Source organism: Dendrobates tinctorius, unplaced genomic scaffold, assembly GCF_039654945.1.
Source record: "Dendrobates tinctorius isolate UK_male_01 unplaced genomic scaffold, ASM3965494v1 ptg000046l, whole genome shotgun sequence".
Classification (NCBI taxonomy): Eukaryota; Metazoa; Chordata; class Amphibia; order Anura; family Dendrobatidae; genus Dendrobates; species Dendrobates tinctorius.
The window spans coordinates 48,533,987-48,557,227 of NW_027361714.1; the positions used below are offsets into that span (position 1 = coordinate 48,533,987).

General features: G+C 44.1%; 1 protein-coding gene across 1 annotated transcript in view; it reads right to left on the bottom strand.

Annotated features, from left to right (window-relative positions):
- Positions 1-23,028, bottom strand: part of IFNGR1 (interferon gamma receptor 1) — a 59,061-nt gene extending 36,033 nt beyond the window's left edge. Inside the window, exons 1-2 of the mRNA XM_073575897.1 lie at positions 22,762-23,028; positions 2,197-2,311 (exon numbers count right to left, since the gene is read on the bottom strand). Of these exons, the coding sequence (XP_073431998.1) occupies positions 2,197-2,311; positions 22,762-22,858 (212 nt within the window). The 5' untranslated portion in view covers positions 22,859-23,028. The remainder of the gene's footprint in view (positions 1-2,196; positions 2,312-22,761) is intronic.
- Positions 23,029-23,241: the final 213 nt, after the last annotated feature.

A 23,241-nucleotide genomic window follows, 5' to 3' on the forward strand; every position in this document is an offset into this window, starting at 1 on the left:
AATATGGAGCTTCTAATGGGGGCAGTATATGGGGGTACAATATGGAGCTTCTAATGGGGGCAGCATATGGGGGAACAATATGGAGCTTCTAATGGGGGCAGTATATGGGGGAACAATATGGAGCTTCTAATGGGGGCAGCATATGGGGAACAATATGGAGCTTCTAATGGGGGCAGCATATGGGGGAACAATATGGAGCTTCTAATGGGGGCAGTATATGGGGGAACAATATGGAGCTTCTAATGGGGGCAGTATATGGGGGAACGATATGGAGCTTCTAATGGGGGCAGTATATGGGGGAACAATATGGAGCTTCTAATGGGGGCAGCATATGGGGGAACAATCTATGGAGCTTCTTATGGGGGCAGTATATGGGGGAATAATCTATGGAGCTTCTTATGGGGGAATAATCTATGGAGCATTTCCCACCCTAGGCTTATACTCGAGTCAATAAGTTTTCCCAGTTTTTTGTGGCAAAATTAGGGGGGTCGGCTTATACTCTGGTCGGCTTATACTAGAGTATATACGGTAATCACAATATAAAATGTAAAAATTCCATAATTCATGTTTACAAAAAAAGTGCAAGAAGAAAGGAGAACAATAAACTCCCAGCAATATAAAAACTGCTGCATGGCTCAGGACCATATGGCTACAAATCATGAAACATAACACGCTGCTAGGATCCAGGTAAAGGCCCTTGTGGCTCCCATCATGAATTATATTCATTAGGTTTCACCTTGCTGGCGGTCTGTATGCAGCAGTCCTGATAATATTTAACTCCCACTACTGTGGGTTTGAATAAGAGTCTTTTAATTGTGAGGATCAGGATATATAGGTTGCGTTCAGCCTGAGTAGTAGCGGTGTCTGGTGCCTTATGGTTAACTTATGGTGGCTAGTGTGGCCATTATTAAATATTTGGTTAATCAGAACACATCTGTTTATAAATCATTTGTACCATGTGTGTTATGTTTCATGATTTGTAGCCATATGGTCCTGAGCCATGCAGCAGTTTTTATATTGATGGGAGTTTATTGTTCTCCTTTTTTCTTGCACTTTTTTGTAAACATGAATTAGGAAATTTTTACATTTTATATTGTGATTAAATAAAAGAGAATTTTTTATCAAATGCTCTGTTTTTGATCTTTGGCTACATAGTAGTATTTGGGATCTGGTTTCCATTGTTGTTGATAGGAACATAGTAAAGTGTTGACATTTTGGCATATTTGGGATTAATTGGGAGGACTGTGGCAGCACCCCAGCCAGCAGCTCAGCAGAGCCTCTTTCCCCTTGTCTGTGGAGCTTTATTAAGCTCCACAGGCAAGTAGAGCGATGTTTGAATTTTACTGGAAAGAGTTAACCACTTCTGGAAAACCTCTTATGAATAGCAAACTTCTGCAGTCTAAAATAAAAACCTGCATAGATACCTCCAGGACCGGCAGAGTTTCTCGGATGTTGTCGCTGTGTCCCCCAGCAAGGACGTGAAATTGTTATGTCACATAACCGCTGCAATCAATCAGCAGCCACTCAGTATTCCATCAAAGGAAGTCCGCTCTGCCTGAATAGTGAAGGATGCAGGCGATCAGAGATCACTGATTGCTTGCAGCGGTTACGTGACATAACAATTTCATGGGACTGCTGGAGGACACAGGGATGACATTGGAGATTGGTATGCATTTTTTTTAAACTTAGACTGCACAGATGAGCTATTTATAAAGGGTTGTCCAGTATCTTGGCTTGGTCACATTTACATTGCATGTTTGGTGTATTCATCACTATGGTACAGGAAAGATGTATATCTTTGTACCGTGTTAGCCAGTAGATAGAAAAATATTCAGGATTGAGAGTCCTCAGTAGTTGATACCTTTTAATGGCTAACTGAAAAGATGGTAATACATTGCAAGCTTTCGAGACTACTCAGGTCTCTTCATCAGGCTAGACTAATACAAAATCTGAAGTCACATATTTATGCACAATACAGCCTAGAAAAAATGCAATAGATAAGACAAGTGACGTGAAGCAGAACTATCAATATGGGAGAGGCTGATGAAGAGACCTGAGTAGTCTCGAAAGCTTGCAATGTATTACCATCTTTTCAGTTAGCCATTAAAAGGTATCAACTACTGAGGACTCTCAATCCTGAATATTTTTCATCACTATGGAGGATTTAACAACAAAACATAATAAAACATTCCTCACTTGTAATACTTGTATTCCACTTGAAAATAGGGAGTGACTGAAGTCACGTTGTAGTCCCAGTAGAGCGTAGAATTAAAATTATATGATTTCTTCTGCAGGATAAACGGTTTTTGAACTGGAGAAAGAAAAGAAATACATTGTTGAAGTTAAAAAAAAACCAGTCCACCAATTATATAAACGCCATCAACAATGACATTTAAAGAAGACAACTAATTATCACAGCCATAACGGTAACATACTTGGAGGAGTTGTCCAGGCAAAATTTTGCCCACGGGATGGGATATGTCAAATACAACAATCTCAGTCATACCTGCCTACCAGCACATACCCAGCTCCAGCGGAAGTTGATCTGTGGTCTACGTAGAGAAAGGAAGCAGTAGTGATGCCGTTCCACCAGCCACCAAACAGCTGTGGCCTGTGATTGACTGCAGCAGTTAGGCGACTATGTCATCAGAAAACATTCACTGCTGCGCCTCTCGAGTCCTCTGACCGCTCCAACCAGTTGAAGACAGCATAGGTCCGGCAGCAATGGGAATTACGAGGGGCGATCCAAAAGTAATGATAATCAATAATAAACACAATGAATATAGTAAAAAAAAAATTTTATTTTTCTACAGTCTCCTAACAAGTCTATACATTTAATCCATCTCTTTTCTAAACTTAGAATTCCTTTCAAAAAAAATTCTTGATCTTGACCCTCAAAAAACTCCCCAACAGCGGTTATCACGTTGCTATTGTCGTCAAATTTCTTGCCCTGGAGGTGTTCCTTGAGCCGAGGAAAGAGAAAGAAGTCACTGGGGGCTAGATCTGGCGAATAGGGGGGGTGTTCCACCAGTTCAAAGCCCACTTCTTGAATGGTAGCCATGGCAACTGCAGCTTTGTGAGCCGGTGCGTTATCTTGGTGAAACAGCACTCCAGCCAGCAGTTTGCCGCGCCTTTTCTCCTTGATAGCCTCCCGCAATCTTCTTATTTGTTCTGCGCAGTAGGAGCCCGTAATAGTGGCTCCCTTCTCCAAATAGTCCACCATAATAATTCCTTCAGCGTCCCAAAAAACGGACGCCATAACCTTCCCTGCTGAGCTTGACACTTTGAATTTCTTCGGCGTCGGTTCGTCGGCTCGTTTCCATGTCATCGATTGTTGTTTAGTTTCGGGATCAAAGTGGTGGATCCAGGTCTCATCCATGGTCAAAAAACGTGACAAAAAATTCTCCTTGTCTGCTTGGAACTTTGAGATTTGCTATTGAAATGTCAACTCGTTTCTTCTTTTGCTCGTCGGTTAACATTTTTGGCACCCAACGCGCGGAGACCTTTCTCATATGCAATTCTTTTGCAAGGATTCTTTGAATACTGCCATATGAGATCCCTCTGACCTCAGCTACATGCCTGATAGTCACTCTTCGATCTGCCAACACAACTTCTTCAACTTTTTTCACGTTTTCTTCATTGAGGGACGTGGATGGGCGTCCTTCGTGATGTTCATCTTCCATCGATGTTCGTCCCAGCTTAAATTCCTTGGCCCAGCGTGCAACTGTGGAATATGGAGGAGAAGAGTCCCCCAATGTTTCCACCAAGTCGCTGTGTATGTCTTTGGTAGACATTTTTTTCAAGCAGAGGTATTTGATGACAGCTCTGAGCTCGTTTTTTTCCATTTTGATGTTCACTCCTTGGCAGTTCATATTCAAATGAATGTAGCTCCCGGGAATCATGGCCTATTTAAGTGATTTTTTTTTCCTGGACTAGTGGGTACCTAAGACAGAAGAAAACAATTTATTTTAATTTCTGTGTGCAATAGAAAACCGATTATAATTACTTTTGGATCGCCCCTCGTACGACACCGCCGCTTCCTGTATCTGCACAAACCCCAGAGCAGCCTGAAGTAAATCCAAGTGAGGATTTCTGACATTGAACAAATTTTATTAAAGAAACTCTCCCATGAAAAGGTTTATCCTCTTAATATATTGCAGTCATCATATTATATAACTTACAATTGCTCATTTTTCCTGTCTACCAGTACCGTAGCTACCAGGGGGCAGAGGGTGCGGTTGTCCTGGGCCCCTCGCTCTGACGGGCCCACCTGTGTGCAGCACTCAGATCCAGTTTACCTCTGCGGCAGAGCATGCAGACACCATCTCTCTGCACTGCTGCTCCTTGATCTATTGGCTGTAGGCCGCGTTAGTCCTGTGTCCTACAGAACGGCAGGTCCAAAGCAGAGCGATGAAGCCATTGCACCATGAAATGCATAGGACGCGAGTCATGGCGTGATGATGTCACCATATTTGTCTGCCCGGGACCTGCCGTTGTCTTGCCACTTGCAGCTTGTTGAATAATGTTGCCTGCTTTTAGTCTAAAATATGTGCTACACAGTTGTCGCTTTCCTCTTCTCAATTTTTTTGCAGGTCATACAAGACGCATCATTGAGACAGTGGAGCGAATGTCTGGACACCAATGTACTGCTAAACAATACGACTGTATAGAAATGTAGAGTGCAGTGTTCACAGTACCAATTCAAGATGGCACACAGCATGGTACAAACACCAAGATGTTCCTGGCATGGTTCATTAGAGTAATGAGAGTCATGGCGCAAGTCTAAATATACAGGGTGTTCCCTAATCTTCCTGCTCTACAGTTCCTATATGCTGCATTACCGCTATATCGAACACTGTGTAGGCCATAACCACTTCTTAACTAGAAGCTGACACAGTCCACTCCTGATGGCTGAAAGTCCGGCTGCAATACCCTGGGTGATCAGCTGTTATTAAAGAGGAAGCCTCCGCTAGAGGAGTGAAGCATTACATAGATGGACATTCATATAAATTCCCTTAAAATAATGCATGGGCAGGCTTGGACTGCCAGACCAGGAGCCACACACAGCTAGGGGTGCAGACAAGGGGATAAGGCACAGTCTGCCACATGGGCAGGGGTTTACTTTACAAGAAAAGCCTTTTTAAAGACAGATCTCACTTCAGTATAGACAATGAAAGCTGTGTCTAAAAATACTATACATGGTCTACAGTTTAATGCTGCTGTCCAGGGGAAAAAAATGGTATCGGATTACCTCCAATACCTTTGTTTATCACATCGGTTCTATGAAATGACTAAAATAATAGTTAAAAAATAGCAAATGTTCAAAGTACCTGCAAGCACAGCAACCTGCTCCTTCTGAATAAGTGCCACCAGCCAGAATATCCTTGTATTCAGTGATACAAGATTATTAGTGTGAATATGTTCCACGATACCTATGCCTTCAGATTTCTGAGGTTAGATCTCGCCTATGAAATCTCACAACTCTGTAATACTAACCATAACACCTCCTCACAGCAAGGTGTTAAATTGTGGTTAGCACTTAAAAGGAAAAGATTGTGTGGTTGAATACATTCTTTTCTTCTGAAGAAATGTAAAAAAAAAACAGGAAAGTGAAACAACTGGCGGTAAATTGTCACTGTTGTGGGTTTTGGTGTGAAGCCATAATGGTAAAACATTAAACCTAGAAACGAAGGGTAAAAGTAAACCGGTCTAGACTGAATAAAACGCTAGATGAAAATTAGGTCTCCCAGATGCCCGCTAAGCCTAATGCACTGGAATAAGTGAATAAAGGTTCAGTTCTGGTAAAGCACCAAAAATACACATCAAAAACATATTAGACTAAATGCTCTTTTTGTTTGCTGCATATATACAGGTGCTTCTCCCAAAATTAGAATGTCATCAAAAAGTTAATTTATTTCAGTTCTTCAATACAAAAAGTGAAACTCATATTATATAGTCATTACAAACAGTGATCTATTTCAAGTGTTTATTTGTGTTATTTTTGATGATTACGGCTTACACCCAATGAAAACCCAAAAGTCATTATCTCAGTAAATTAGAATACTGTATAACACCAGCTTGAAAAATGATTTTAAAATCCGAATGTTGGCCTACTGAAATGTATGTTCAGTAAATGCACTCACTACTTGGTCGGGCTCCTTTGGCATCAATTACTGCATCCATGCGGCGTGGCATGGAGGCGATCAGCCACTGCTGAGGTGTTATGGAAGCCCAGGTTGCTTTGATAGCAGCCTTCAGCTTATCTGCATTACTGGGTCTGGTGTCTCTCATCTTCCTCTTTATAATACCCATAGATTCTCTATGGGGTTAAGGTCAGGCGAGTTTGCTGGCCAATCAAGCACAGTGATACTGTTATTTTTAAACCAGGTATTGGTACTTTTGGCAGTGTGGACAGGTGCCAAATCCTGCTGGAAAATTAAATGTCCATCTCCAAAAAGCTTGTCGGCAGAGGGAAGCATGAAGTGCTCTAAAATTTCCTGGTAGACGGCTGCGCTGACTTTGGTCATGATAAAACACAGTGGACCTACAGCAGCAGATGACATGGCTCCTGAAACCATCACTGATTGTGGAAACTTCACACTAGACCTCAAGCAGCTTGGATTGTGGCCTCTCCACTCCTCCTCCAGACTCTGGGACCTTGATTTCCAAATGAAATGCAAAATTTACTTTCATCTGATAACACCTTGGACCACTGAGCAACAGTCCAGTTCTTTTTCTCCATGGCTTCTGGAGTGTGTCAAGAGTGGGAGAAGACGGTTGCATTGACAATCCAACACAATGGGCAGCACTTTCAACATATTTTATAAGTGGTCATAAACTTGTAAATAAAGAATAAAGTTACGTTAAAACCAAGCACACCATTGTTTTCTTGTAAAATTCTCAATAAGTTTGATGTGTCACATGACCCTCTTCCCATTGGAAAAAATAAAGTTGGATTCAAAATGGCCAACTTCAAAATGGCCACCATGGTCACCACCTATCTTGAAAAGTTTCCCCCCTCCCATATACTAATATGCCACAAACAGGAAGTTATCACCAACCATCCCCATTTTATTTAGGTGTATCCATATAAATGGCCCACCCTGTATGTATATATATATATATATATATATATATATATATATATATATATACACATATATATATACATACATACACACACTACTCAAAAAATAAAGGGAACACTTAAACAACATAATATAACTCCAAATAAATCAAACTTCTGTGAAATCAAACTGTCCACTTAGGAAGCAACACTGTTTGACAATCAATTTCACATGCTGTTGTGCAAATGGAATAGAAAACAGATGGAAATTGCTAGGGGTCGGATTCCTGCGGCTACACAGCAGGAGTCCAGAGCCTCACATACTGCTTCGCAGCAAGTTACTCCTGAGGCTAAGTCCCTCTGCCGCTCCTCGGAGCAAGCTCATGAGACGATCTCCCATTGGAGGTCGGGAGTCACGTGCTCAGGTCCTTCTCCTGATCTGATTGGTCCATGTCAGAGATCTGGAAGGTCCCGGCCATGCGCTAATATAGGCTATTCTTGCTAGATGTGTGAATGGTGATGGATGTATGATTCTGGTGACTGACTCATTAAGATTCCTCTCCCTCTGATATTACGCATGTGGACAGGGAACTATAGTTGGAGTCCGCGCCAGTCAATGGAAAGCCATAGGCCAATGTGCACACCGCACCTCTACACTAGTTTCCGGTGGTGTCACGTCTCTCAAGGCACCATCGCTTAGCGGCTGTGTCTGCTGCCGCGCTGCATGTAGCAGCACTTACCGGCGTCCGCAGCAGCGACGCCGCACGCACGGTAGGTCTAGACGGACACCGCACCCTGTCTTGGAACCGTGTCCTGTGACCAGATACCCTGCGTGTAGTTTCACTGAGTCCGGTGAAGTCTACCTGGCTCAATGTATACTTGTATGTTTTTGTTACAGCGCCTCTGTGAGTTTAACAGAGTCCGCTCTGCGCTCATCGGGTGACGTCGAACCCGAGCGCATTATACCGCCATATAGCGCGTCTGCCATTGTTTAGCAGCGATTTTAACACCTACTGCACGGTGGACCCCAAGCGGCGAACGCACTTTATTTATTTATTTAGTGCGTTCCGCCGTTCCTAACAGGAAATTATTGGCAATTATCAAGACACACTCAATAAAGGAGTGGCTCTGCAGGTGGGGACCACAGACCAAATCTCAGTACCAATGCTTTCTGGCTGATGTTTTGGTCACTTTTGAATGTTGGTTGTGCTTTCACACTCGTGGTAGCATGAGACGGACTCTACAAACCACACAAGTGGCTCAGGTAGTGCAGCTCATCCAGGATGGCACATCAATGCGAGCTGCGGCAAGAAGGTTTGCTGTTTCTGTCATCGTAGTGTCCAGAGGCTGGAGGCGCTACCAGGAGACAGGCCAGTACACCAGGAGACATGGAGGGGGCCGTAGGAGGGCAACAACCCAGCAGCAGGACAGCTACCTCAGCCTTTGTGCAAGGAGGAACAGGAGGACCACTGCCAGAGCCCTGCAAAATGACCTCCAGCAGGCCACAAATGTGCATGTGTCTGCACAAACGGTTAAGGGCCCGTCACACATTGCGAGATCGCTAGCGAGATCACTGATTTTGTGACGCATCAGCAATCTCTCCAGCGATCTCGCTGTGTGTGACATGTATCAGCGACCGGCCCCCCTGCCAGGTATCGCTGATCGTGCAGGATCGTCCTGGGCCATTTTCTGATCGCTGGTCTCCCGCTGTCCAGCACGCATCGCTGCGTGTTGCAGCGGGAGACCATCGATCAGCGAGCTCCCAGCGCTGTAAGCAGATGCTGGGAGCTGGCATCCAAGGTAAATATCAGGTAACTAAGCGTGCGCGTGCTAGCGCTGGGAGCTGGTATCCAAGGTAAATATTGGGTAACTAAGTGCCGCGCATGCTTAGTTACCCGATATTTACCTTGGATACCAGCTCTCAGTGCGAGCATGCTGGTATCTAAGGTACACAGCGGGTAACTAAGTGACGCGCGTGCTTAGTTACCCGATATTTACCTTAGATACCAGCGTCCTAGCTGGTCCTGATCGCTGGTGAAGCTGCCTGTTTGGCAGCTCACCAGCGATCATGTAGCGAGGCACCAGCGATTCTGACAAGGTCATATTGTTGTCGGGATCGCTGGTGCATCATTTAGTGTGCACTCAGACCATTCTCATGGAGTCGGTTTCTAAAGGCACGGGGCCTTTAGAAACCGACTCCATGAGGATGGTCCGAGTGCCCGACGTCCACAGATGGGGGTTGTGCTCATAGCCCAACATCGTGCGGCCCTCCAAAGAAATGCCACCCCACACCATTACTGACCCACTGCATAACCGGTCATGCTGAAAGATGATGCAGGCAGCAGATCGCTCTCCACGGCGTCTCCAGACTCGGTCACATGTGCTGAGTGTGAACCTGCTTTCATCTGTGAAGAGCACAGGGCGCCAGTGGCGAATTTGCCAATCCTGGTGTTCTGTGGCAAATGCCAAGCGTCCTGCACGGTGTTGGGCTGTGAGCACAACCCCATCTGTGGACATCGGGCCCTCAACTCACTGGAATGTAATCAAGAGGATGATGGATAGTCACAAGCCAAAGAAGAACTGCTTAAATTTTTGTGCCAGGAGCAGTGTGAAAGACTGGTGGAAAGCATACCAAGACACATGAAAGCTGTTTTTTGTTTTTAAAAATCATGGTTATTCAACAAAATATTGATTTCAGAACTCCTCCTGAGATAAAACATTAGTATTGTTGTTTCTAAATGATTATGAACTTATTTTCTTTGCATTATTTAAGGTCTGAAAGCACTGTTTTTTCTGTTTGTTTTTTAATTTTGACAATTTTTCTTTGTCAGAAAAAAATAAAAAAAATGTATTGCTTGGAAATTCGGACATGTTGTCCGAAGTTTATAGACTAAAACAACAATTTACATTTTACTCAAAAATATAGCTATAAAGAGAAAAATCAGACAAACTGAACATTTGGAAGTGGTGTCTAAATTTTTGCCAGAGCTGTACTGGGTTGGGGAACGGAATTCCAAGGGGGGGAAAGAACAGCAATTCTACCGTGGGTTTTTGTGGATGGTTTTTACAATGTTCATTTTTTGGAAAACAAATTACCGTATTTTTCGCGTTATAAGACGCTCCGGATTATAAGAAGCACCCCAAATTTTGAGGAGAAAAATAGGGAAAAAAACTTTTTTTTAATAAAATGGTGCTGCATCTTATAATCCATGCATATTATTGCTTACTGGGGGTGGTGCTGGAGGAGGCCGGAGTGGAACATTGCTGCTGGGATGAGGGGGTGTTTTGATGTGCAGCATGCCGCTGCCGGTGTCTGATACTGCCGCCGCCCTCTGTCCCCTGATGCTTGCTGCCCCGGCGCTGTCTCTCGGTGCTTGCCACCACCGCCGTGCTCTGTCCCCCAGTGCTTGCCACCGCGGTGCTCTGTCCCTGGTGTTTGTCACCACTGCCGCGCTCTGTCCCCCGCTTCTTACCCCCACCGCCGCGCTCTGTCCCCCGGTTCTTACCCCCCACCACCGCGCTCTGTCCGGTTCAGCGTGGGGGTGTCCAGTACTTGCCGCGGCGCTGTCCCCCAGTGCTGCCGCGGCGCTGTCCCCCGGTTCTTACTGCCACCGCCGCGCTGTCCCCCGGTGGTTGCCGCCACCGCCGCGCTCTGTCCCGTTCAGCGTGGGGGGTCTCTGCCACTTCATGCCTGCTTTCCGGTGGATTTCTTCCTGGAAAATGGCCGCAGCGCATGCGCAGATGGTGATCTCGGCACTGAAGTCTCGGGAGATGTGATACATGGTAACTTTGTTTTAGGGGGTCATAATGCAGAAATGTGTATAACCCCACCCACACTCCTGATTGGCAGCTTCCTGTGTACATTGTAGCACTGCCAGAGCCCTGCAAGTGACGCGCTCGCTTAGTTACCCGATATTTACCTTAGATACTAGCGCCCTAGCTCGTCCTGATCGCTGGTGAAGCTGCCTGTTTGGCAGCTCACCAGCGATCATGTAGCGAGGCACCAGTGATCCTGACAAGGTCGTATCGTCGGGATTGCTGGTGCATCGTTTAGTGTGACGGGGCCTTTAGAAACCGACTCTATGAGGATGGTCTGAGTGCCTGACGTCCACAGATGGGGGTTGTGCTCATAGCCCAACATCGTGCGGCCCTCCAATTGGCAGCTTCCTGTGTACATTGTAAACAAGCTGCCAATCAGTAGTGGGGGTGGAGTTTCTGCCACGCACCTGAAACCTACTCTGGTAGTGATAATCTCCTGCTGATAAAACACCGATTGTACTGAAACTACAATCCAGAGCCCAATCACTCTGTCTTCTCATGTACAAATAAAGAAGACCGATTATTTTTAGCAGACATTCATCAGAGTTTAATTAAAGTGTGGTTTGAGTGTCATCAGTTAAAGTTTCTCCATTTTTCCTTTCTGACAGTCCATGAAAATCGGAAAGCACTTGGATGTCATCTGAGTGGGATCTAATTTTTTCACGAACCCATAGACTTGCATTGCCGATTTTGCTCCAACCATCGGATCAAATCAGACACATATCGGCGAAAAATCACGGACATTTTAATGGCCCCATAGACTACCAGTACCACAGGTGTGAGGGATATCCGTGAAAACCACAGATAATACTCGTACTTGAAATAAGACATGTAAATGAGGCCCAGGCGACACATTATGCTGTTTTCAGATTTCATAGTAAAAACTTGCTGACAGATACTCCTAAAACAGTAAAATAAAAAAAATATATTTTTTGTCATCATATTCTAAGAGCCTACTCTTCCCATTTCCAATTCATTAAATACAGCGTCACGACTGGCTACACAGCTGCCACCAGTAGCGTATACAGTGAGCCAAGCACTTGGGCCCACTACCTAAACAAAGTGTACATGTACAGAGGATGTTGCCAAGGGGTTAAACAGTAAATTTACATAAAAATAAAAGCATAGCTCTAATTGCTGTGATTTTCCCACCATATGCACCAAATTAAAGAAAAAAACTAAATGATAAGAAAGTCTTAATGGAGAAGAGCCCAAGTTTAATGGAGGCACGGAAAAAGAGTTGCACAAAGAAAATCAGCAGCATAAGGGCTGAGAAAAATTTTGCACAAGGTTGTCTAAACATAGTGAAATAAAAACAGCTACACACTTCCGCTGCACTGTTCCAAGAAAATCTAGGCCATGGTGTCAAAACAATATAACTTCCTCATTTGGACGGTTTTTAGATATGTCAGACGCCTAATAGCGGTTTGCATTGGACACCAAAAGGAAATGACTAGTGATGAGCGAGTATACTCGTTACTCGAGATTTCCCGAGCATGCTCGGGTGTCCTCCGAGTATTTGGATTTAGTTTGTGTCTCTGTAGCTGCATGATTTGCGGCTCTAGACAGCCTGAATACGTGGGAATTCCCTAACAAAGAGGCAATCCACACATATATTCAGGCTGTCTAGCAGCCTCAAATCATGCAGCTACGTTGACACAAACTAAATCTCCGAGCACGCCAAAATACTCGGAGACCACCCGAGCATGCTCGGGGAAACCCGAGCAATGAGTATGCTCGCTCATCACTATAAATGACATAGAATACTAAATACTTAGAAACCTGTAACTATCTATCCAACATCCCAATCCTCCATTTGCTTTTTCACTCCTTCACTCATAAGGCTGAAGGCTGGCAACAGCCATAAGTACAAAGCCTCAATCACCCAGCACCAAGGGCTGTGCGTGCTGCCATCCCATGCAGTGCAGATGAGGGAGGCGGGAAAAAAAAACAAAAAACCACAGCATGCACTAGTCTCTTCTATAAATCGGATTATTCTATGGCTGTGTAAAAACAAATAAAATCAGATGCAGTACGGATCCACAGTACAGCATTCGATTTTTAGGAATACATTGCAATTCTGTAACATTAGGAAACTGTAAATAGTCTTGTAAATGATTAACAGCGCCTGTAAATAAAGTGTTGTATACGGACAGCACAAGGATGACAAGGTACAAGGTACTGCGTTTATGCAGCCTGTAATATAAGAGAAGGAGTTAGAACAAGGAAGTCACGTGGCCCAAAAAAAGAGACGCCTGATCCATGCACCACTAAATATGTATCAACTTAGAGAAAAATGAGGAAGTAGTGAGAAAAACATCACACAGATTATCAAATGTTACCCAACAAAGCCAGAAATCCCCTACTTGTCAACTGAAAAGAGCAGCAACAATAAACGTAACAGTGAGAAATACATGACAGAGGGTGTGTAGCTTTTATAAAAGCTCTGCTCGGAGCAGATTATGGGAACACAACGTTTCCTGTAATATACCACAGCTTTATATCTGTGGTTCTACATACGAGGGTCACTGTGTATTCCAGTACATGTTTCTAAAAGCCACCATGAACATTAGATAAAAGCCATCTATCTTATATGGGGGTCTCCATTTCGTCCCCCAAAAAGATTAAGGGACTCAAGGATTGGTCAGTTGGATCCTTTTTTAAAGTCACACACCTGTCCATATAAGACCTCGCAGCTCACAGTGCATGTCAGACAAAATGAGAATCATGAGGTCAAAGAAACTGGCCAAGAAGCTCAGAGACAGAACTGTGGCAAGGCACAGATCTGGCCAAGGTTACAAAAGAACTTCTGCAGTACTCAAGGTTCCTAAGAGCACAGTGGCCTCCATAATCCTTAAATTGAAGAAGATTGGGACCACCAGAAGTCTTCCTAGACCTGGCCGTCAAGCCAAACTGAGCAATCGTGGGAGAAGAGCCTTGGTGAGAGAGGTAAAGAACACCAAGATCACTGTGGCTGAACTCCACAGATGCTGTAGGGAGATAGGAGAAAGTTCCACAAAGTCAACTATCACTGCAGCCCTCCACCAGTGGGGCCTTTATGGCAAAGTGGCCCAACGGAAGCCTCTCCTCAGTGCCAGACATATGAAAGCCTGAATAGAGTTTGCTAAAAAACACATGAAGGACTCCCAGACTATGAGAAATAAGATTCTCTGGTCTGATGAGACAAAGACAGAACTTTTTGGTGATAATTCTAAGCGGTATGTGTGGAGAAAACCAGGCACTGCCCAATACAATCCCAACAGTGAAACATGGTGGTGGCAGCATCATGCTATGGGGGTGTTTTCAGCTGCAGGGAGGGGACGACTGGTTGCAACTGAAGGAAACATAAATATGGCCAAGTACAGAGATATCCTGGATTAAAACCTCTTCCAGAGTGCTCTGGACTTCAGATTTGGCCGAAGGTTCACCTTCCAACAAGACAATCATTCTAAGCACACAGCTAAAATATCAAAGGAGTGGCTTCAGAACAACACTGTATCCATTCTTAAAGGGAATCTGTCACCCTTTTTATCGAATATGAGCTGCCAGTACTGCCATCAGGGGCTTATCTACAGCATTCTGTAATGGTGTAGATAAGCCCCCGATGTAACCTGAAAGATAAGAAAAACACGTTAGATTATACTCACCCCGGCGTCCGGTGTGATGGGTGTCACGGTCCGGCGCCTCCCATCTTCATACGATGCCATCCTCTTCTTTCCTTCCTGCCATGGCTCCTGCGCAGGCGCACTGCTCTGCCCTGTTGAAGGCAGAGCAGAGTCCTGCAGTGCGCAGGAGTTGGGAGAGGTCCAGCGCATGCGCACTGCAGTATTCTGCTCTGCCCTCAGTGCACCTGCGCCGGAGCCACGACAGGAAGGAAAGAAGAGGACGGCATCGTAAGAAGATGGGAGGCGCCGGACCGCAACACCCATCGGAACAAGACCGGACCGCCCCTGGGTGAGTATAATCTAACTTCTTTTTCTTCTCTTTCAGGTTACATCGGGGGGCTTAGTTACAGCATTACAGAATGCTGTAGATAAGCCCCTGATGGCGGTGACGGCAGCACATATTCGAAAAAAGGGGTGACAGATTCCCTTTAACTGGCCCAGCCAGTGCCCTGACCTAAACCAAATTGAGCATCTCTGGAGAGACCTGAAAATGGCTGTCCATGAATGTTCACCATCCAACCTGATGGAACTGGAGAGGATCTGCAAGGAAGAATGGCAGAGGATTCCCAAATCCAGGTGTGAAAAACTTGTTGCATCATTCCCAAGAAGACTCATGGCTGTACTAGCTCGTTTCTACTCAATACTGAGCAAAGGGTCTGTATACTTGTTATGACCTTGTAATATTTCCGTTTTTCCTTTTTAATAAATTTGCAAAAAACTCTATATTTCTGTTTTTTCCAGTCAAGATGGGGTGCATTAATGAGAAAAAAATGAACTTTTTTGAATTTACCAAGTGGCTGCAATGAAATAAAGAGTGAAAAATGTAAAGGGGTCTGAATACTTTCCGTACCAACTGTAAATCTCTCATAAAGAAATCTTAGTTAATACGATAAAAAGATATCAAAAAGCTATTCTCTGCCCCAAAATGGTTCTAAGGAAAGTTTGCTTAGTTTTCCCCCAAAATAAACAAAAAAACAATCCTTCTTAAAGGTAGTGAAACATTAAAAATAAAAAAACACCCATTTGGTATAGCTGCAATCATTGACTCACAGAATAAAGTTAATATGTGAAATAAACAGCAATGCGGTAAAGCAAAATTAAAAAATAAAAATTGTTTTTCTTTTTTAATTTAAGTAATATGCATCAATGAGTAGAACCAATGAAAACTACAGCATGTACCATAAGAAACCAAATGGAAAACTGAAAAACCAATAAACACGCCAACACAAAAACATATGTCCTTATTGTGCAAACCAGGTAAGGGAAAAAAAATATTAATTTGGTAATGCCATGATCATACCAACACATAATGGAAACACACTGTACGTGCAGCATGGTAAACGGCTACGATTTAAACATAGTAAGTGGATGGGCCTAGAAGTCAGAAGAGGTGCACAAGGTGCTGGTATATAAGATAAGCGCAAGTATACACAGCCCTACTCTGGCTGCCATGACGTACTGAGAATGGCTTTGCTCAACTCTGGTTAATGTAAGTAAATCAATACATGTATCTCAAAATGGTGCCAGTGGAACATACAGCCCCTTCCGCAAAAAGAAAGTACTAGTTTCCAGCAGTTAGATAGCAGGGAGCCAGCTGTCAATCTGCATCTTGTCGGCAGCCATGCTCCATAAGTAGAGCAGAGCGGAAGAGAAGCCGCTGCTCTGCTGACGTGACATCAGCGGAAGCCGATGTGGCCGCTCTGTAACGGCAGAGATCAGCGCCGAGCATAACAGGCAGGTAGGTAGCAATCACCTGCCTGTTTTTTTTTACTACAGGTCTAAAGCTAAGGGCATGTGCACCAGTAAACGCTGCAGGCTGGATGCTGCGTTCTTCTGCAGCGTCCTACCCGCAGCGGACAGATGTTGCAGCATAGTGGATGGGATTTCAAGAAGTCTCATGTCTACTATGCATCCAGAGACGCTCACCCGCAGAGAAGGATAAGCAGCGCGTCTCTCCAGATCACAGCATGTCCATTTATCTTGGGGAGATGTGAGCCTCCAAAAGATAAATTTCACCCGTACAATGTATTGGACGCGGTGATTCCGCAGGGTTCAGTGAACACAGGGGATTCAACTGCGTTCAACATGCGCTGCGTCCAAAGCGCTGCCAATTCCTGATCGTGTGCACATACGCCAAGTCATGAATGAACAATTTAAGGCCGGGATCACACTTGCAAGAAACTCGAACGAGTCTCGCATGTTAATATCCGGCACTGCCACCGGTACTCAGGAACAGAGTGTGTGGCTGCATTTATTGCTATGCGGCCACACGCTCTGATCCGAGTGCCCGCGGCAGTGCCGGATATTAACATGCGTGACTCGTCCGAGTTTCTCGCATGTGTGATCCTGGCCTAACTGGTACAATTGCGTGCAACAACTGTTTCAGCACCCATTAGTCACCCCGAGATGTAATGTTACCTCAGAATTGACAATTTTGATAATGATGGATCAATTCTCGCAGAGAAAGAAGCAGATTTCTCTGATAACATATTACAGATGTGTGAAAAGGACGAAGAGGAGCAATCAGGTGGATATAATAAAATACATCTCTTTATTGAAAAATTCATCTAAAAGTATCATACAAAGTAACAGCAAATGCAAGTGTCATGATACTATAGCAGGATAACAACAGACCCCACAGGGAAGCCAAAGTGTCCCCTAATGCATGGAAATCATAAGGGAATACATATCTAAAGTGCTAGTGCAATATAGATTCTATGGATCTGGGTAAGATCCCCCCGACGTTAGAATAGCAGCAAAATGTAGAGCTAGAAGTCCAAAATAATCAAAGACAGGAGAAAAGCTTACCAAGAAGGAGGATACTTGGAGGAGACCCTGGGCCGGGTATGATGAGCCCCAACGCGCGTATCGCGTGCTGGATGCGGTGCACGCGTCGGGGGGATCTTACCCAGATGCATGGAATCTATATTGCACTAGCACTTTAGATATGTATTCCCTTATGATTTCCATGCATTATGGGACACTTTGGCTTCTCTGTGGGGTCTGTTGTTATTCTGCTATAGTCTCATGACACTTGCATTTGCTGTTACTTTGAATGATACTTTTACATTAATTTTTCAATAAAGAGATGTATTTTATTATATCCACCTGATTGCTCCTCTTCCTCCTTTATACATGTCTCCTTGGAGCGGGTGTTTCCTTTTCCAGGTGTGGAATTATTATCATCTCACAAATTAATATAATAATAATCTTTATTTTTATATAGCGCTAACATATTCCGCAGCGCTTTACAGTTTGCACACATTATCATCACTGTCCCCGATGGAGCTCATAATCTAAATTCACTATCAGTATGTCTTTGGAATGTGGGAGGAAACCGGAGTACCCGGAGGAAACCCACGCAAACACGGGGAGAACATACAAACTCCTTGCAGATGTTGTCCTTGGTGGGATTCGAACCCAGGACTCAAATTGGCATTGTGTATGCCACTGGGGGTTTTTGCATTAACATATTACAGAGTTTTTTTCTCATGTGTACCATTGATTTATGAAAGAAAAATTAACAAGGCAGTTACACTTTATTGTACACAGATTATACTTTTCTATAATGTAATATATTGTGTATATATATATTTATATATCATATACAGTGAAGGAAATAAGTATTTGATCCCTTGCTGATTTTGTAAGTTTGCCCACTGAGAAAGACATGAACTGCCTATAATTTTAAGGGTAGGTTACTTTTAACATTGAGAGATAGAATATCAAAAATAAAATCCAGAAAACCAAATTGCATAAATTTATTTGCATTTTGCAGTAAGAAATAAGTATTTGTTCCTCTTCCAACCATTAAGAATTCTGGCTCCCACAGATCAGTTAGATGTTCCTAATCAACTCGTTACCTGCATTAAAGACAGCTGTCTTACATAGTCCCCTTCATAAAAGACTCCTGTCCACAGTCTCAATCAGTCAAACTCTAACCTCTACAACATGGGCAAGACCAAAGAGCTTTTTATGGATGTGATCATAGACCTGCAGAAAACTGGAATGGGCTATAAAACCGTAAGTAAGATGCTGGCTGAGAAGGAGACAACTGTTGGTGCAATAGTAAGAAAATGAAAGAAATATAAAATAACTGTCAATCTACATCGATCTGGGGCACCATGCAAAATCTCACCTCATGGGGTATCCTTGATCATAAGCAAGGTGAGAGATCAGCCTAAAACTACACGGAGGGGACTTGGTAATGATCTCAAGGCAGCTGGGACCACAGTCACCAAGAAAACCATTGATAACACATTACGCCTTAAAGGTTTAAACTCCTGCAGTGCCCGCAAGGTTCCCCTGCTCAAAAAGGCACATGTGCAGGCCTATCTGAAGTTTGCCAATGAACACCTGGATGATTTTGTGAGTGATTGGGAGAAGGTGCTGTGGTCAGATGAGACAAAAACTGAGCTCTTTGGCATTAACTTAACTCGACGTGTTTGGAGGAAGAGAAATGCTGCCTATGACCCTAAGAACACCGTCCCCACTGTCAAGCATGGAGGTGGAACATTATGTTTTGGGGGTGTTTCTCTGCTAAAGGCACAGGACTACTTCACCATATCAATGGGAGAATGGACGGAGCTATGTACCGTAAATCCTGAGTGACAACCTCCTTCACTCCGCCAGGACATTAGAAATGGGTCATGGCTGGGTCTTCCAGCATGACAATGACCCTAAACAAACAGCCAAGGCAACAAAGGATTGGCTCAAAAAGAACAAATTAAGGTCATGGAGTGGCCTAGCCAGTCTCCAGACCTTAATCCCATAGAAAACTTATGGAGAGAGTTGAAGCTCCAAGTTGACAAGCGACAGCCTCAAAATCTTGATGAGTTAGAGATGACCTGCAAAGAGGAGTGGACCAAAATTCCTCCTGACCAGTGCACAAACCTCATCATCAACTACCAAAAATGTCTGACTCTGACTGATGTGCTTGCCAACAAGGGTTTTGCCACCAAGTATTAAGTCTTGCTTGCCAGAGGGATCAAATATTTATAAATCACTGCAAAATGCTAATTAAGGCTGGTTTCACACTTGCGTTGGGAAGAGCTGCAGAGGGCTGCGTACTTCCTCCATTAAGCCCCGCCCACTGCCACACCTCTTGTATTCAGCTCCGCCTACGTCGGCATGAGCCCTGAATACCTATCTTTAACATTGGGTACGCAGGCCATGCCAATGTATGCAGATGCCTCTGAATGCGTCGCTTTGTCCAGAAAGCCAGCAGGGGAGGGGGAGCGGCGGAGCAGCGGGTCACAGGAGACAGGAGCCGGCGGCTGTAACTGTGCCCACTAAAGAGAAATGAATATTCATTTCTCTTATAGCAGTGCAGTGACACCCGCAGCCGCCAGCTTCCAGAAGATATCATACTCACCCTCCAGCATGCCCTGCATCTCGGTGGTCCTGGCATCTTCACAGCATCTCCATGGATTCGGATTCCAGGAGCTCTTCCAGCGCGATCACGTGGCGCCGCTCATTAAGGTAGTGAATATGCAGTCCCATAGGCGTGGAATGCATATTCATTACCTTAATGAGCGGCGCCACGTGATCACGCCGGAAGAGCTGCTGGAATCCGGAACGATGGAGATGCTGCAAAGATGCAGGGACCACCGAGATGCAGGGCACACTGGAGGATTAGTAGGATAGGGGATGGGGAGCCATGCATACCAGGACAGGGACCGGGGACCCATGCATACCAGGACAGGACGGGGGAGTCACGCTTACCAGGATAGGGATGAGGAGACAATGCATACCCGGCTTATACTCGAGTCAATAAGCTTACCCAGTTCTCTGTGGCAAAATTGGGTGCCTTGGCTTATAAATCATATAATATACCCTAAAAATAATACTTTATTAATAAAAAAAACAACGAGGGTCACACCACAAGTGAACACAAAAAGACTAAACAAAAAAAGTGTCCAAAAAATCCAAAACACATAAATTGTGGGGAATAACCTAGGAGTCCCTATTAATATCTCCTGTTGTCACCTTCCTAGCCGCGGAGGTTGGCACCCTAGGGGGAACGTTGTGGCGCCCCCGCTCAACGATGGCTGTCCCTGGGGACCCTGTTGCACCCTGGCACCTCTAATGGAGTCCCTTCCCCGATGCTAAGGGGACCCCTATCAGATAACAGAGAATCCTACGATGAGGGGGACCCTAGAACCCACAAAAAATTACACATATAATAGATATAATAGAACACATAAATAAATAGGCATATGGGGATACAGTACTAAAGATCTTGATATTAAAGGATTAATGTGCTATACACAATCCCATCTAGACTCGTGGCTCAAACATATAGATATAGCTGAGAGGATAAAAAATATCGTGACTCATCAGCAGCCAACAACGTGTGTCAAACTACCTAGTTATAGCAGCATGTAATCTTAAATCCCAAAAAAATATATATATATATAATTCAAGATGCCACATCCTCATATATATATAGATCACGATGTATAAAAATAGCCAAAGTCACAAATTGAGCCCATATCCACAGCATTGATTCATAGATCTCATCACATTGTCAGACAATAGATAAAACGATTTCATCAGTGGAAAGCTCAAATAAAGGAGTTAGGATACTCATCGTGAAATCAATCTACTGTCCCATAGCCTCAGACGCCTCAACGCGTTTCACCCCTTTGGGATCATCAGGAAACTTGATAGCAACCTTACTAGTGTCCTGATGTGGTATAATTATAGTAGATGGATTTCACGATGAGTATCCTAACTCCTTTATTTGAGCTTTCCACTGATGAAATCGTTTTATCTATTGTCTGACAATGTGATGAGATCTATGAATCAATGCTGTGGATATGGGCTCAATTTGTGACTTTGGCTATTTTTATACATCGTGATCTATATATATATGAGGATGTGGCATCTTGAATTATATATATATATTTTTTTGGGATTTAAGATTACATGCTGCTATAACTAGGTAGTTTGACACACGTTGTTGGCTGCTGATGAGTCACGATATTTTTTATCCTCTCAGCTATATCTATATGTTTGAGCCACGAGTCTAGATGGGATTGTGTATAGCACATTAATCCTTTAATATCAAGATCTTTAGTACTGTATCCCCATATGCCTATTTATTTATGTGTTCTATTATATCTATTATATGTGTAATTTTTTGTGGGTTCTAGGGTCCCCCTCATCGTAGGATTCTGTTATCTGATAGGGGTCCCCTTAGCATCGGGGAAGGGACTCCATTAGAGGTGCCAGGGTGCAACAGGGTCCCCAGGGACAGCCATCGTTGAGCGGGGGCGCCACAACGTTCCCCCTAGGGTGCCAACCTCCGCGGCTAGGAAGGTGACAACAGGAGATATTAATAGGGACTCCTAGGTTATTCCCCACAATTTATGTGTTTTGGATTTTTTGGACACTTTTTTTGTTTAGTCTTTTTGTGTTCACTTGTGGTGTGACCCTCGTTGGTTTTTTATTAATAAAGTATTATTTTTAGGGTATATTATATGATTTATTACTTTGAGACCCTTGAGTATTTAATTGATTTTTTGCCTTGGCTTATACTCGGGTTGGCTTAAGCTCGAGTATAGACGGTGTGTACATTTGGGTTTACAGTATAGAAAAGTCCCATCTACATGTACACTAGTGAGTTATAGTAACATAAGTGTACATGGAGATGATACTTTCTATACTGACATAGCTGTATATACATGCTGATATTGTATACAAAAGTATCACCTTTATGAATTTATAATTATATATTTATTTATATACACACACACAATGCTATAGTGTAGAAAAGTATTATCAGAAATATAAGTATACATACATGGAGATTATACTTCTCCACACATACGCGCGTGTGTGTGTGTGTGTGCGTGTGCGTGCGTGCGTGCGTGCGTGAACAGACTGCACATATGCACACTTGTATTACAGTATAGAAGCCCCTAATCTCCATATACGTACATTTATGTAGTGCAATATAGAAAAGTCTCACATCACGATGATATACTAGTGTACACATGGAGATGGCTTTCTGTGCCAGGTATAATACACCACACATCAGTCACACACGGAGTGGCTTTCTTCTCTACCACATACATTATACACACACGTTATGTGCTGTGCCCACGACATCCAGCTGGCAGCCTGTGACCGTGACGTATGGCTATAGTAGGACATTACTAGGCACAGACTTCACCCACCACCCTGCTACATGTCCCCCCAGGTTACCTGGCATGGGTCCGCTTGTGGGCCTAGCACCAGCCGCCAGAGCTGTGAGGGCAGCCAGCAGCAGGACAGGCAGACTCGTGGCCAGGATGGCATCCATAGCTGAGGGCGGCAGCGCGTTATGTCAGGAACAACCCACGTCACTAAAGCCTATGGTGACTCCCTTGAGCAGTGCACTGTAGGCATAGGCGGCGGCTCCCGGCCCACACCCAGCACTAGGAGGCGGCCTCCCACATCCAGCCGTGCCGCCTCCTCACCAGGCTGGGCCTTCCCTATGTTTCCCTCAGCACCGTCCTTCCGCAGTGCTTGGCATTAGCACGCCGTGTGTGCCATAATGAGTGGCATCTCCCTGCCGTGCCCACTTGTGGACGTACACGCCGCAGACCTTCTCCTTCAGGAGGACCGACCATGCTGATGTGGGTTTCTTATTTGTCAGTTTCTTAGTCGGCAATTTTTTCTTTTCTGTTTTTATAGGTTTAACAA